The following is a 17,366-nucleotide window of genomic DNA, read 5'->3' on the forward strand; positions in this document are numbered from 1 at the left end:
GAGAAAATTCGTTAATTAAAATAAAAGTTTTAATAATTTGAAGAGAAATTTTAAAAGGGAAAGTCGGGTTAGCGACGGCTAACTACTGTAAATAACTCTGTCCGCCCGGTATGTGACGAATACAAAGGATCTTAAAAAGGACCCAAATCTCTTTATCTCCGAGACTAAATCATTAAAATCGACCCTGCTTATAGGCTCAAATGGGCCAGGCTATTTCGCTTGAGAATACTCATAGATTTTAGTCGGTAGGGTAATTACTATTTAAAATATTTTTTCGTTGAAAAGTTCATTATCTTGTTAAAAATTCAAAATTTTTGTGAAATTCATCCTTTTTGGTTATTATTTCTACTGATTTGTAGAAAATTAAACTTTTTAGCTTGAAAAGTCAAAAATTTATGTGAAAATATTTTTTTCTAACATGAAAATTCAACTATTTCGTTGAATATTCGTCTTTTTGGTTAAAAAATGTACGTCTTTTCGTATAAATTTAATCTCTTATGATTAAAATTCAAACTGCTTGGTTAAAAATTTAACTACTTGGTTAAAAAACGAACAACTTTTTTTTGGTTGAAGATTCAGAATTTTAGATGAAAATGTAAATATATTATTGTAAATCAGACTTTTTGGGATAAAAATTGAATTACTTTTCTAGAAAGTTGAACTATTTGGTTGTAAATGGTCTTTTTTGTTGAAAATTTATATTTTCTGGTTAATAGTGTCACAAATTTGATAAAATAGTGTCATGAAATTGTTCAGATATTAACACATGAATAGTCGGAATTTCAATGTGTATAAGTTGCCTGCGGGTAAAAAGGCCTAGCTAACGGACATTTGTAATAAAATGAAAAATATCCAATTATTATCAGTCTAAATTGCCTCGCCTAGCAGTACTCTTATCGGTATCTCCCATTGACAAACCGATGCACTCCCCATGATACCATTTACTTCATTAATGCATTGCCTAATATCAGCTATCTCGTCCTCTTCAGAACCATGGCAGTACTAGCTCTTTTGCTTTTTTAAAGTACCACTGTTATTTTTGGAAGTAGATTTCTTTACGGATGCGGTCGTTTTTTTCTTTGGCTCCAGACTAGAACTACCTTAAACCGCGCGGTAAAATCTTCCAGAAGCCTGATTGGGGTCTGCCTAATTCTTCCTGCTGATGTTGATGCTGACGGAACTTCAGCTGGAGATTTATTACAAGGTTCTGGAGTCGTTGGCCTGCGGAAATCAGGAAGTTGCAAATTTTCTTTGTCGACGATGTCAAGTTCAAGAAACGCTGGAGGGTTAGGAGGTGGAAAATTTTCTTTACCAACAGTATCAAGTACAAGACACGCTGGAACTTCTGTTAATATAGATGGCGCAAAAGCTGTTTCCGGAATAGCCTAGGGATTCAAGGGATATAAACCAGTTGCTTTAAAACCGCTTGTAATATTACTATGAGTCATGCATTTGGACCAGACGTTTGAAAGAATAATATTATAGAATGCTTTAGTGAGTTTCTTATCTGGAGTTTGTTCCAAGAATGATAAAACTTCAGCATTTAAGTGTAGTTCAAATGACCGATAGACTAGTTTGTCGAGGGGTTGAAGTTCATGGGTGGTGATCGACGGTTAACAGTATAAAGATATGTCGAGTAAATGTCAGAGTTTGACTATGGACAAATCGAAATAACAGACTGACCCATCAACTATCAAAAGACACTTTCCAGCACTTCTGTATTTGGCTAGATTTTTTGATAATTCTTTGAAAAGCTCATTGTTCGTATATCCTTTTGCTAATTTTTCTACCAATGATCCCAGTGGCAAGTTGTCGTATAATTTCGGCTTCAACCGTTTGCCTTTGAATATGACCAATGGTGGTATGGGAGAACCTAGTACATTTGTACATCCCGCGATGGTGACACTTTCTGCATGTTCCGAAGACTGTAAATGTACTCTTTTGGCCCCCTTCTTAGCCAGAACAGTTTGCTAGTGATGGATTGTTAGACGGCAACCTTTTTAATCCAAGTTAAACATTTTTCCAGAATGATTTTTCAGATGTAGTTCATCATTGACTTTATTTAATCTTGCAAAGTGATCCCGGTAACAAGCGTTGAATTCTGAAAAATTAAGAATTTGTATTCCTATGAATACGCGATTTTTCCTCGGTCTAAAAATCCTCCAACGGGAACAGAAAAAGTGAAAATCCTATTCCTCTCAATCGACTTAGTAAAATTTAACGAAAGCATTTATTTAACTAATTTTTCGTTATTAAATCTTTTTATAACTTATAAATTCGAAAAATATTCAAATTTATATTTATTTATATTTTAATCATTTATTTAAACGTCTTTAAAAATGCAACAAAGAAATCTATGCAAATGTGTGAATTTAAATAATTTTAACTCTAGAAGGGCAGAGTTGAATTGGTGAGAATTAAAATTTCAGAATTCGCTTTTGCGCTAAAATCTAAAAATATTAATTTTTCTCTATTCTACGCTTATTACTTGGATTATTAACAATAAATTTGTTTAGTTTTTGTGCTCTGGCTCAATTCATAAATTGAGCTTTTCTTTTTGATATTTCAGGATTTCGTTTCATGAACGCCTTAAACCAGTCTTTACCAGCAAGTTTGGTGTTTTTATTGAAATCGTTCTTAATGTTATTAAGTTTGCAAAATTTGTAGACTAAGCGACGAAGTATCCCTGATGTCACAGGTAGCCCTATTTCAGTGAACCTGATTATCTTTTTCACCAGATTAGTTTCCTGGTCGTCGCTCACTAAGACTTTTCCGCCCAATATTTTTTTTAAACTGCCACTTTTGAGATGGTTTCTATAGTGCTTCTATGAACCCCGTACCTCTCTGCAGCTTTATATGAACTAAAAATTCCTCTTTCCACTGCTCGGACAGCTGACATCAGGTCGTTTTCTGACGACAACGCTCGTTTAGGAGGCATCGAGATCGAGTCACAAAAAATAACGATCAATCGATTATCAATCAGAAATAAATAAAATTAATAATATTTGAATCATTTGAAATAATAATAATTAGTAATTAATAAAATATGCGCACTTCTTATTTATATTCATAACATCTTAAAAGTAATGTAAAATACATTATAAAATCAACAAACTTTAATACAAGAAGTAGAATAATATCGCCTATGATTAAATTTAGTACACCTTATTAAACGTCGACCACATATACAAGAACAAAAAAATAACAAATATTTGGACCACGGTACGTTATTTAAATCGCTAAGATCATCGAATTATGTATTAATAAAGATGAAGACTATGATTGTCGATAGTTAAGTGTAATATTACAAAAAATACCAACGATTTTTTTGGATCTTTTTTTATTATTCCTGCTGTGCGGTCGCGTCTTATGCTGGATGATGAAATAATGGAGGCAGAGAACAAGCTATCACGTGCCGCAAATTCGTAGCATCATCTGCATGCAATATGCGTTTGCTAGTGTGGTCTTGAGCGAAAGCGGTTATTTTAAATATAATTTTTGTTACTTAGACCTTATTAGCCGACAGGCCTTATTACCCGCAGGTAGCTTAGTCCGAAATCCAAAAGTATGCGGTAAAAAATTAACTTTATTTTTTAAGCAAAATTTCCAGTTTTCTAACCCAATATTTTTAAAATATTGGAAATGAACTTTAGGTTTTATTTAATATGTTATTCTTTAGTTCACAAATGATCAAAATTCATATTTATTAATGCTGGCCTCAAAGTCTTTTCCCTGTAAATCTTTCACTCTCTTTCACGGTTTCCCACATAAATGCGAACTGAATTAATAGAACCCAATAATAAAATCTAACTATTTTTGGGCGAAGGTTCATTCATTTAGGTTCAAAATTTAATTATTTCCTGGAAATTCAACTTTTTTTTAAATTTATCTTTTTCGTTTGAAAATTCAAAAATTTCATTGAAATTTCCTTTCTTTCTTGGCTAACAATTTTTTTTAATTCATCTCTTTCTGTACAAATTTATTCTTTTTTTGTTCACAATTTAACTGTCCTGTTAGAAATTAATCTTCTTCGGTTAAAAATCAAATTTTATGTTTTAAAAAAGAACTATATTGTAGAAAATTCGACTACTTTCTTAAATTTAAGTTTTTCTTGTTGAAGATTCATAATTTTAGTTTAAAAATCCTTTGTCTTTTTTGTCAACAATTAATTTCTTTAATTGAAAGTTTTAATATTTTGTTGAAAATTCAACTGATTGGTTACAAATGTACTCTTTTGTTAAAAAATCATATTTTCCGATGGAAAATTCAACTGTTTTTTGTTCAATATATTTTCAGCCCATTAATTTAACAATTTGTACGAAAATTTGAACTATTGGGCTGAAAATTGATGTATTTTTGGAAAACTCGCATTTTTGGTAAAAAATAATTTTTTTCGATTAAAAATGCAACTGTTTGATTAAAATTTAATCTGGTTTAGTTAAAGATTAAAGTATATTGTATAAAAATTCGTTGTTGTTAGTTAAATTAAAATGTATATTTTTTTGTAAATTAAATTCTCTTATGTTGAAATATGAACTTTAACATTTTTCATTAACAATTCAACTACTTTTTTCAAAGTTTATTTTTTTGGTTAAAGATTCATAATTTTAAAAAGAAAATTCTTTTTCTTTTTTGTTGTTGTTACAAATTAAATTTTTTAGCTTTAATATTTAACTGATTAGGTGAAAATTTATTTATTTTTTGTTGGAAAATTCATATCCTTGGGTTGAATATTCAACAATTTCGCACTAAATTCAACTATTTACTACAAAATAAAACTGTTTTTAGAAAGTAAGTTTTTGTTTTTTATTGAAAAATAATTATCCTTAATTGAAATTTGGACCAGCATCACATTAACTGTTCAGACCATTTAATTTAAAATGTATTTAATATGCTGAAAAGGCACGCTGTACGAGACGTTACGCACGCATGCTGTCATCACCTGTCGTAATCGTATGTTGAGTAGGCAGAGTCCGTGCGTAATGCGTCTCATATCAGTATCACGGCGTACTTCACGTATGACTGCGTATGACAGGCTGTCTGCGACGCACTTGTGCGTCCATCCTGCCAATAATTAATGATTAAACCCATTATAATCATCTAATTCAATCCTAGTTATATTGATAAATCGAAATATTTCAAATTCCCTCACCTGAAGAAAATAATAAAAATGATTAGTCTGCCTTTACCCGAAACGAAATGTGAAAAATTTCCAAATGATTTTTTCTAACTTTTTATATTTAAATGATTTTTTTTCTTGAGTGACGTCGTAAGTAAAATTATAATTTTGACTTAGTTGTTTTTCATAACTGCATGTTGTAATTTTAAATGCTAGTACCAGTTCCTTGCATCAACGCAGTTTTGACGTCAAATGCGTCCAAACCTAACCTTATTTTTTTCTTTTCAAATCGTGCTTTTTTATTTGTTGAAATTTACTTCATAAAATAATAAAAACGACCATCTTTATTATTATTATGAGCAATTTCCCTAATTTGAATAATTAATCGGTTGTGTTTAACATAAAGCATGCATTTTAGAGCTCGCCTCTCACCGCCATGCGTACGAGTGATATGCGTCGCAATTGACTGCGCATATGTCTGCTCGAGTGATGGCGCGGCATGCAGGACAATCGCACAAGTACGAGTCAATACGCCATCATCGTACGCGCACATTGTTATCTGGGAACAGACTGTTTTTTTTAAACTTTTTTTCTTAAATTTAATAAAATAATGATTATTTTTATATTTAATTTGACATTATAACTTTTGTTGTTTCATAAAAACGAAAATAGTTAGATCACAAAAACTTCGTATTTAAAAAGAAAGAAAAATTTTCAAGGTTTCGGTTACGATCATTCAAAACAAATTGTGAAATACATAAAGCTTACAAATTCTCGTCCTTTATTAATCGTTCATTAATTGCATCTGAACTAACCTGTTATTCTTCACATTATTTGTAGTTAATTACTCTGCGTAATCCATGTAATGTTGTCTGCCGCCGAGCTTGTGAGATCTGAAACGGTGGGTCGTTTTCAATTAGGACGATTCACACACTTTCTAATAATGATTGATCATGATACAAAATAAAACAGCTGATTCCAAATCACTTCGAACTTGAGTTAGATGATCTCTAGAAGCGCTGCTGTCGAGCTCTAGCGCCGCGTCGTGTCATAACGAAGGGTGTCGTATTTTATTCCTTCAGTCGGTAACGTCAAAATGATTGAATGACCGCATAAACTGAGAGATGACATATTGTCATATTAGCAGTGGCGGACTAGCACGGCGGTGCTAGTCCGCCAAATATTGAAATATTGAAATATTTGTAGATTAGAGTTATGAAAATGGGATCAATAAAATTCAAAGCTGAACTTGGAAGTTTATTATAAAAAATTAGAATTCATAAATAAATTGAAAGCGTTCGAAATTTAAAAGTATGTTAAAAAAAGTATATAAATTTATAATTATATTCAATAATGTATATTTATATTTTCCTCTTTTTCACACCAACGCGGAAATTCTAAATTCCTGACCACATAAATTTTACATTTCTGACATTTTGTAATCAGAATTTTGTTAAGCCCAAATTTTCTAAAGCTTGAAGTTTTATCAATTTTAATCTGAAGTTTTAAAAAATTTCAAGAGATTTCAAAAGATTTGTAAGGATTTTAAATATTTGAGGAAGTTTTAAAAGATGTCAAGGAATTTTCAATTGATTACAGTTATTTAATATGAGATCTTAAAGGATTTGATATATTTTAGGATATTTTAATAGATTTTAAGTAATTTTTAAATGATTTAAATAATTTAGAATTATATTTTAAAGAATTTTAAATATTTGAGGAAGTTTTAAAAGACGCCAAGGAATTTTCAATTGATTACAGTAATTTAATATGAGATTTTAAAGGATTTGATATATTTTATGATATTGTAATAGATTTCAAGGAATTTAAAAATGATTTTAATAATTTAGTATAAACTTTTAAAGGATTTGAAATATTTCATGTTTTTTTTTTAATTTCAAGATATTTTCAAGATCTTTAAAAAATTTCAAGAGATTTCAGAAAATTTGTAAGGATTTAACATATTTGATTTAGATACTTTTGGGTATTTTTAAATATGCAATGAATTTTCAAGAGCTTTGAAAAATTTCAACAGATTTTAAAGTAATTTCAACTTTTTTAGGATATTTTAAAACATTCCAAGAAAGTTTCAATTAATGTCAACAATTTAAAGCCAAAAATAATTGTTTTAGTAGACAGTTTAACTATTTCTATTAAAAGTCAGTCAACTATTAATTAAAGTCAATATACTATTTTATAATTATGATATTATCCTTAATAATTTACATAATAGTAATAATATTCATATTTAATATACACCTGGAAAACATAATCTCATAATCGATTTATGCATGAAATGAAGAATCACGCGAGACATTAAATTCGGCAATTTCTTCCATTTCTTTCAAATGGGGATCGAGATATAAATAGAGGACCACCGAAGTCTTCCGAAGCTTTCAGATCGGCAATCATCGTACGGCAGAAAACCGAAGTCGAATCGTGTATTTTCGGCTTACACACGAACTAACAGTGGTAATCAGGCACCTTCTGTTTTGCGGCTCCCAAACGATAGGTATAGTGGGGGTAAATTTCAGGCTCGATCTGACAGCTCTGTGCCAGGCTGTGGACACTCAATGCTTTCTAGGTGAGCGATCATAGACGCCATCTAGAGTATACTCAGATCCCTAAGACAAGATAATTCATGACGGCACATGCCTTCCAGATAGTTTTCAGATAATTGACTTGAAAAACTTATAAACAGTTAATTTTCCTTTTTATTTGAACAACATTCAAATAACCTCCAAGCCGGTTCAAGCCTTCCAAAGAGTGATTACCGGTAACAAGAAACATGGTGGTTCGCGTGCTGCTAGGGGCCATAGGCAGAGATGAGGTGGGAGATAGGCGATCCCATGTATTTAATTTGGAACGATTTTCGCCAATCACTCAGGCCAGTTTACGAACTGAAATAGATGATAGACGGTTCTACTTGAGCGGTCAAACAGGGCGGCATTTTTCCAGTGTGACAATGTCGGTAGAGAAGATCAGAGTGGGTAATTTCGCGTATATGGTCTATATTCTAGTTCGCAAACTGGCTAGGTGAATTTGGGATGCTTTGAATAAAAAGTTTATATAAAAGAATCTGAATGATCTTAAGGGAATTTTTTTAATTATGGAAAATTAAACATTTTGAAAAAATTACTGTTTTTTGGTATTCAAAGATTAATTTTAGAGCCTATTAATCAAAATTTTAATCATTCTTTTAGTACATAACGATAAAAAAAATATGGTGGAAAATAACAAACAATTTTATTGAAAATTAATACTTTTTTGACGTTTAAAGATTACTATATATTCTTTGAATTCATTGTTTTTGTTGGTAGAAAATTTATCTTCTCTGTTAAAAAATCATCTTTTTCATTAAAAATTTAATTCTTTTTGGAAATTTGTTGATTTTGATCTATTTGGTTGACAATTTTAAATTTTTTGTTTTCAAATTTGTTGTTTTTTATCAGAATATTAATTTTCTAGGTTAAACATTCTTCTTTTTATTGAAAATTAAACTTTTTTAAATCCGTTGTTATTAGGTTCAAAATTGAGCTATTTAATTTGTCTTTTTAATACTTGAAAATTAATCTTTGTATAAAAATCACTTTTTGTGTTACAAATGTAGGTTGTTTTTAAAAAATATTTGGTGAATTTGCGGAAATATATTTTTTTTAATCACTCAGCATCTTCTAAAATTTCTAAATATCTGAAAAGGAAGCGAATTTTTCTTAAAATTTTAAAAAATATAAAAGAATTAAAAAAATTGTCTTAATTATTCCGATTTTTTTCGCGGAATTTATAGAAATGTTAAAAAAAATTTTATCAAAAAATTAATATAGAAAAAATCCTTCTAAATGTTCGTATTAATCTTAAGAATATTGTTTCATTCTCTTGAAACCTTTTAAAGTTTAAAAAAACTTTCTAAGCATGTAATTCAAAATCTTTCAAAACCGATTTTTTTCAATAATTTGTTTAAAGTCTTTTTTGTAGTGAAATTGGACGAATTTATTAAAGCACAATTCAGTCGAAAGGCTAATTATAATTTTTGTGTTACGAAAGGTATGAATGTTGATTTAGAACACAAATGGGACAGAACGTAAGATAATTATTTCTTTTACACAAAACCTGGAACACTTGATAGGGTCATTACATTTTTTAAATGTTGTGGAAAAAGTGCGAAAATCATGTAATCTTGCAAATAATGACAGGTTTTTAAAACTGAAAGATACTTTTTTTTATAGAATATTTAACTATTTGTTTAAAATTCGTCGTTTTATAAATATTTGATAAATATTAGGAAATCTTTTAAACTTCTAAAGTATTTTTAATCACTTCAACACCCAAATTTTTCTTAAAAATTTTACGTCCTAAAAAATTTTTAAATTGCTGAAGATATTATGGATTCTTTCTCAGCATTTTTAGATATCTTTAAAAATTTTCTCTAACAATTTATTTTTAAAAACAAGAAAGCCTTTCAAATTTTTTGTGCGAATATAATTTTAGTGGATGTTTTCAGTTTGATATTTGCTGAGATGCCGATAAATGTTGAGCGAAATATAGATTTTTTAATATTTCGAAAGAAAAAGCTTTTTAAGAATTTTGAAAGAATTGAATATTATAAAAAAGTTTTCTTAAGTTTCTTAAAAAAATGTAACATTTTTCTTATTTTTAAAGTTCATTTGAAGAGAATACTTGAAGAGATTCCAAGATTTAAAAAAAAAATTGTCAGAATTATCAAAAATTAATTTTGAGAGAATATTCTACAACTTTTTCAAAACATTTCAAGAAATTGCTAAAAAAGATTCTGAAAAATTTGAATGTTGAGAAGATTTTTAAAAGATAAAAGAAAATTTACATTTCTGAAGATTTTGAAATAAAGTTTTGGATTCTATTTCAAAATTTGGAAAGTATTTAAGAAATTAAAAATTTTTGCCTTAACATTTCTCAAGAATCCGGTAAACAAAAGTATCAACACTCAGAAATTTCCGAAAAAGTAAATATGATTTATCGCGTATATGCTTGGACTGGTGTCATTTTTAGATGACGGTCGCTAACAGTGGAACTATGCGGTGGTTGTTTAATATTTTTCTTTAAAATTTTCTTAAGTTTCCTTAGAAATTTTCAATTTTTGTATTTTTAAAGTTAATTTAAAGAGAATATTTCAAAATATTTCAAGATTGTTTAAATAAAATCATCAAATTTATCAACAAATAATTTTGAGCGAATATTCTTCAACTTTTTAAAAAATTTCAAAAAATTGTTTAAAAAAATCTGGAAAATTTTAAGGTAATTTTAATAATTATGCGCCATTAAACAAAAAAGTAAAAATTAGAATTATTAAAAACATAATTTTGAAACTTTAACAAATAAATTTAATATTGAGAAGACTTTTAATAGATAAAAGAAAATGTACATTTTTGAATGTTTTGAAATAAACTTTTACATTCTTTTTCCAGAATATGTAAAGGTTTAAAAAAAATAAAAATTTTTGGGTTAAAATTCCGGGGAAAGTTTTTATTTGTTTTAATTTGAAAAAAAAAATTTTTAAAGAATATTTAAAAATATTTTCAAAATATTTCAAACATATAAAAAATGCGTCGACTCAAGAATCCGGTAAAACAAAAGTATTAATACTTAAAAATTTCCGAGAAAAATAAATACTATATACCGTCCAGTTCACGGTCGTGAGACGTGGCCATAAGTGTGATTTATCGCGTATATTCTGGGAGCTGGTGTCATTTTTAGTTGACGGTTGCTGACAGTAGGACCATGCAGTGGTTGTTTGATCTTTTTTTTTAAATTTTTATATACAATATTTCCTAATTTAATATAATTCGATAGAATTTTTTATATATTTCAGACAATTTGAAATTATTAAATTAGAATAGTCCGCAAAGTGTGATTTTGTTTTGAATTCGCCCAATTTGTTTAAAGGGCTATTAATTTCAGCTTCAGTTTAGAGTTAAAATTTTTTTTTTTGCAATTACAATCATTTTTAATACAAAATAAAAATTTGGAATAATTATTTGCTTGTTACAAAAGTAAAACCACATTCCAAGTTTTGACAAGAAGGAATCACCGCTTATCTGTTTCTTTTTAAAATTATATAAATATAATTTTCATAGGATTCCGGAGATATTTCAAAAGCATTTTTGAAGATTTCACATTTGTCGACAAAAATGCAGAAAATTTTTATGCATTTTTTTTATTTTGCAGGACACACAAAATATTAGGAAAAATTAGAGTCAGCTTAAAATATATTTTGGACTTTCAGAAGATTTGAAGAAATAATTTTAAAAATAATTTTTCGAAAAACTATTCATGTTTTTAAATATTGTTAATCTCTTCAAAGAAATCTGAAATTCCTAAATAATTTTTGTAATAAGAAATCACATTTTTACAATGACCTGCAAAACTTAGAGATTTGTAGAAACTTCCAGAGGAATCTTAACAACAAAATTTCATCCTTCCAAAATTCTTAAATAGCTTCTAACATTTTTTTCGAATTATTCAACATTTTATAAAATTGTTAAAAATTGTTTTAAAAATGTATAGAAAATTTTAAACTGTCTAAAAAATTGCAAATTTTAAATTACTTTTAAACCCTTACAAAACGTCTATACCTTCTAAATATATTTTCAAATCATTCAGTTTTTCTAAAAATCTTTTAATTGTCCTAAAATCTTCTAGATTTTCTTTCGTGTGTTTTAAAATCAAAACACAATCATTTAAAAGATTAACTATTCTAAGTTTTTTGCCCATTATGTATTATATCTTTCTTACCTCTTTCAAAGTTTGAAAAAGTTTACAAATTTTATAATACGATAGAAAAATTTTAAGAACAGAGTTATTTCCTATAATATTAGAAAACCCATTTGCAATTAAAATTCTCTTTTGGATCAATAATGTTTTGAAACAGTTGGAAAACATTTGATCCTGAAATGAAATTACTTAATTGAAAATTTCCATTTACAAAATTCATGTTGCGGTAAACTCGTAATATTTATTAATAGAATTAATTACAAACGGTTAACTTAAACAGTATTTTTTTTGAGTGACTCGCAAAATTCTTAGAAATTGAAAAAATCCACTGCAAGAATAAAAAACGAACATATATATCTTATTTTTTCATATCTAACTTTTTCTATTAAATCATTAATATCCAGGGGCGAACTGTGCCTATTACCCCTATTAATAACAGTTAATATGCATAAATATATTAAATTGTATGCATATTTCAAAACAACTCTCATATTAAATTAACGCAAACAATCAAAAATTCCTTGGAACATTTTTCAACACTCTCAAATATTGCAATTCCTTCAGAATATTTTGACACACCTTAAACTTTTTTTTAAAGATTTTTAAAGTACTTTTAAATTTTTTTAAATAACCATTCTAAAATTTTGTAATTCTCCAAAATTTCGTAAAATAATAAAAATAAGTTGAAAATTCCTTGACATCTTTTAAAACATCCTTAAATATTTACAATCTTTTGAAATTATTTGAAATCTCTTGAAATGTTTTAAAGCTCGTGAAAATATATTGAAATTTTTAAAATACCATGAACTATATCAAATCCTTTAAAATCTCATATTAAATTACTATAATCAATTAAAAATTACTTGGAAACTTTTTAAATTCTCTCAAATTCGTGAAATCCTTTACAATCTTTTGAAATACCTATAACTTTTTTTAAAGATTTCTAAAGTACTTTTGACTTTTTTTAAATAACCCTTCTCAATTTTTTTTATTTCTTTGAAATTCCTTCAAATGATAAAAAAAAATTAACGATTCCTTTACATCTTTTAAAACATCCTCAAATATTTAAACTCCTTAAAAATCTTTTGAAATCTCTTGAAATTTTGTAAAGGTTCAGATTGAAATTTAAAAAAAGAAAAAAGTTCAAAAACGTTAAATATTGAAATATTTGTAGATTAGAGTTTTGAAATTGGGATCAATAAAAATTCAAAGCTTTTGAAATTTAATTTTCAAACATTTTCGATTTTTCAATAAGATTAATTTTAAATTCGATGAGATACAAGTCTTCAAATTTTAAATTGTAAACTTGAAAGTTTATTTATAAAAAATTAATAATCATGAATTAATTGAAAGCATTCAAAATTTAATCGTACGTTTTTCAATTGGACAATCTCTGGATTAAATTATTCTAGACTGAAATTTAGAAAACAGAAAAATTTTAAAATTTTAAAAATTTAAATGTTTCCGTGTGGAAAAAGCCCCGTGTGGAGGGCCCCCGTCGAGGGCCCGGCCCGGTTGCCCTCACTGATAAACGATTCGAATTTCAAAGTCCAAAGGCTGAATATTTTTTCAACACCACAAATTTTAAGGTTTCATGAGTTCAGACTTCCAAAAAATGCATTTCTGTCAAAAATTGGATGACACTTTTTTGAAATTCGAACTCTCACAATATGGATGTTCCATAAGGGCCCCCGCAGGGGACCCAGCTCAGTTGCCCTCGCGGATCAACGATTATAATTTCAAAGTCCAAAGGACGTATATTTTTTTGACACAACAAATTTTAAGGTTTCATGAGTTCAGACTTACAAATAATGCTTTTATGTCAAAAATTGAATGACAGTTTTCTGAAATTCGAACTCTCACAATATGGATGTTCCATAGGGGTCCCCACAGGGACCCCACTCGCTTGCCCTCACGGATCAAAGATTCAAATTTCAAAGTCCAAAGGATCAATATTTTGTTGACGACACAAATATTTTGGTTTAATGAGTTCAGACTTGCAAACAACGAATTTCTGAGAAAAATTCAATAACTCTTTTTTGAAATTCGAACTCTGACAATATGGATGTTCCATAGAGCCCCCCGCTGGGGGCCGAGCTTGATTGCCCTCACGGATCAACGATTGAAATTTCAAAGTCGGAAGGGTAAATACTTTATATCCTAACAAATGGACATAAAAAAATACGTTGTAAGGTATAGTTCATGAATTCTAAATTTTCAAAAAACTATAAATACATCTGTCCCGGAAACAACTTTTTTCCTGCTTTTTTATGAAAAAAATGATAAGTTTCATCTTTTATGAAAAATGTTCAATATTAATAAAAAATTACATTTCCCGTCATTGTAAAAAATTTTAAAGTAGTCTACAACGTGAAAAAAAACAATTATTACGCGAAGAAAAATGGTAATAGATTTAAATTATTTATTTGATCATTATTTTATTGATATGCCTGTTAATAGTTCGTATATTTTACATTTACAAAACTTCGTATAATAATAATAAATAATTATAAAAAGAGAGCTTAAAGTTTGATACTTCAACTTTTCTGAACAGTAGCTTATGAGGATGGCTTTTTCATCGAGTTTCATCTTGTTGGTTTAGCGCAGTGGTTAGCACTCCCGACTGCTAGGCGATAGATTTAGGGATAGATTATGTAGGTTCGATACCCCGTAGCGTTAGAAATTTTATTTGTAATATAATGTTTAAAAATGTAATATATGTATTCACTCTAAACAGGACTATTAATATCTGCAGACAAAATACTCGCAATCAATTAATATTTATTTTTTAAATACCTTCTTTGTCATATGGTTAGAGTATAGCAGTACGGCAATAGTTAGCACTGACGCAGTACTGCCGCCCATGGTTAATTTCCTATTGGAATAGTACTGTGCTAGTAACGATATCTATTGCTGGCCCAACCCTGACAGCTCAGTACGAAATAGTGTTATCATCCCAGAGATATGCTAGTAGAGGTGTCAGCACTAGCAAAAAAAAATCAAGAGGGCTTTCATGGTAGCAACCATGAGCGATCCATGAGGGAAGCCTATGTTGGGCCCCTATCGATTAGCATGTCGTTTCCATAAGGAACCACGGCTGGATTACACTCATGGATTCCACAAGGCATGAAGGCAATCCATGAGGACCCTGACGGGGGCCCCCTTCATTATTCCACACGGCTTGTAGATTAATTAAAGTATTAAATTAAAGTGTTAACATAAATTACTCGAGTTAAAGTTTAACTATCTCTAAAACGATTTTTGTATATAATTACAAAATTATATATATATTATATATATATTATATATATTAACGTTTTGAAATTTTTATTTTTTCTAAATTTCAAGCTGAATCTTTAAAAATTCAAGAGATTTCATAAGATTTTTAAGGACTTTAAATTTTGAGGATTTTTTAAAAGATGTCAAGGAACTTTAAATTTATTTTTATAATTTAAAGGAGTTTCAAATAATTTTAACAATTTTAGCAGAGTTATTCAAAACAATTTCAAAGTATGGTAGAAATCTTTAATGGGTGTCAAGGTGTTTCAAAAGATTTTGAAGGTTTCGAAATACTTGAGAGTATTTTAAAAGGTTCCAAGGAATTTTCAATTGATTACAGTAATTTAATATGAAATTTTAAAGGATTTGAAATATTTCAGGGTATTTTTAAATTTCAAGGAATTTTCAAGAGCTTTACAAGTTTTTTTGAAGATTTCAACAGATTGTCAATATTTGAGGATTTGAGGATGTTTTAAAAGGTGTCAAGGATTTTTCAACTTATTTTTATAATTTTAAGGAATTTCAAAGAATTTTAAAGGAGTACTTTAAAAATCTTAAGAAAAAGGTCAAGTTAGGTCAAAATATTTTGAAGGTATTGCAATATTTAAGAGTATTTCAAAATGTGCAAGGAATCTTCAATTGATTACGGTAACTTAATATGAGATTTTGAAAGATTTATTATAATTTAGGAAAGATCTCAAGGTGTTTCAAAGATTTTGAATGTTTCGAAATACTTGATACTATTTTAAAAGGTTCCAAGGAATTCTCAATTGATTACAGTAATTTAATATGAGATTTCAAAGGATTTGATATATCTTAAGATATTTTAATAGATTCCAAGGAATTTTCCATTGAATTTAACAATTTAGTATGAGATTTTAAAGGATTTAAAATATTTTAGGGTATTTTTAAAATTGCAAGGAATTTTTAAGAGCACTGCAAAATTTCAAAGGATTTTTAATATTTTAGGATGTTTTAAAACATTCCAAACATTATCAATTAATTTCAATAATTTAAAGAAATTTAATTTAATTTAAAGAAAATTAGACTTGCTGGAAAATAAATTTCTTTTGTGCAAAGTTAATGTATTTTATTAAAAATTCCATTTTCTTTTAGTATATAATTCAGCCTTTTGGATAAAAATTTAAATTTTTGTTTAAAAATTTAGCTATTTTGTTGAAAACAATTTCAACAATTTTTTTTTAATTTATGTATTTTACTCAAAATCTTTTTTTTTACAGAAAACTAATTGCTTTAGTTGAAAGTTGAACTATTTCTATTAAAAGATAGTCAAATAGTCATTAATAATAATATAATATTTTATAATTATATTAACATAAATAATATACATAATAGTAATAATATCCATATTATATACACCTGAAAAACATAACCTCAAAATCGACTCCTGCATGAAATTAAGAATAACGCGAAACATCAAAATCGCCAAATAATTTAATTTCTTTTTAATGGGGATCGAGATACAAAATTATAAATAGAACACCACCGAAGTCTTTACAAACTTTCAGATCGGCAACAAAGATATTTTTGTGGTAACTAATTGAGGAGAAACTTAATTGGTAAATCATTTCAGAAATTGCTAAGTTTGGTCATTTACCGACGTGCAACTTGCGCCTTTAAAGTAACTCTTAGGTAATCCGCCAAGAGGGCGCAGTTATCAGCGCATGTTTTTCACATTCTCTATTCCATTATCACGGCAATCTCCCACCTCATCTCTGCCATAGGTTTGCGGGATGTGAACAAGGGAAGCAACGCTGCGCCATCTAGCGTATACTCAGAGCGGGATTAGACTTATAATACTTCAAGTTCGCCTATATGAGTGGCCAGATCCTGGAGACTGCCCACAATCTGTCCAGCGCAGTGATCCCAGATCTGAAACGAGACGTGGTCCAATACTATGACACGTCTATGACCGCGTGAATATGGTAGGAGACGATATAAATGCCTGGGTTGCGCGCGCAACTTATTTCTCCTCATCTGAATTTGAAAACTCGAAGGTGCACGATTGCCGGTCGGAATACTTCGGCGGTTCTATTTATATCTCTATCTGCTTTGAAATAAAATGAAGAGAATGGGATTTTAATAATGCCAGATTTTTGATGCTGGGCTGGCGATTCTCATGATTTGAATACTTCGCGCGCCTCTTTAATGCGTGTATTTTGAGGTTACGTTACTTCAAGTATAAAATATAAATTATATA

The 17,366-nt window shown here is 28.5% G+C and overlaps 1 protein-coding gene across 1 annotated transcript in view; it reads right to left on the minus strand.

Moving 5' to 3' along the window:
• Nucleotides 1–1,055: 1,055 nt before the first annotated feature.
• The window catches only part of LOC117178695, a 26,846-nt gene continuing 10,535 nt past the window's right edge, over nucleotides 1,056–17,366 (minus strand). Inside the window, exon 3 of the mRNA XM_033370122.1 lies at nucleotides 1,056–1,385. Coding sequence (XP_033226013.1) covers nucleotides 1,056–1,385 — 330 coding nt within the window. The remainder of the gene's footprint in view (nucleotides 1,386–17,366) is intronic.

The sequence above is a fragment of the Belonocnema kinseyi genome, chromosome 8, assembly GCF_010883055.1.
Source record: "Belonocnema kinseyi isolate 2016_QV_RU_SX_M_011 chromosome 8, B_treatae_v1, whole genome shotgun sequence".
NCBI classification, from domain to species: Eukaryota; Metazoa; Arthropoda; class Insecta; order Hymenoptera; family Cynipidae; genus Belonocnema; species Belonocnema kinseyi.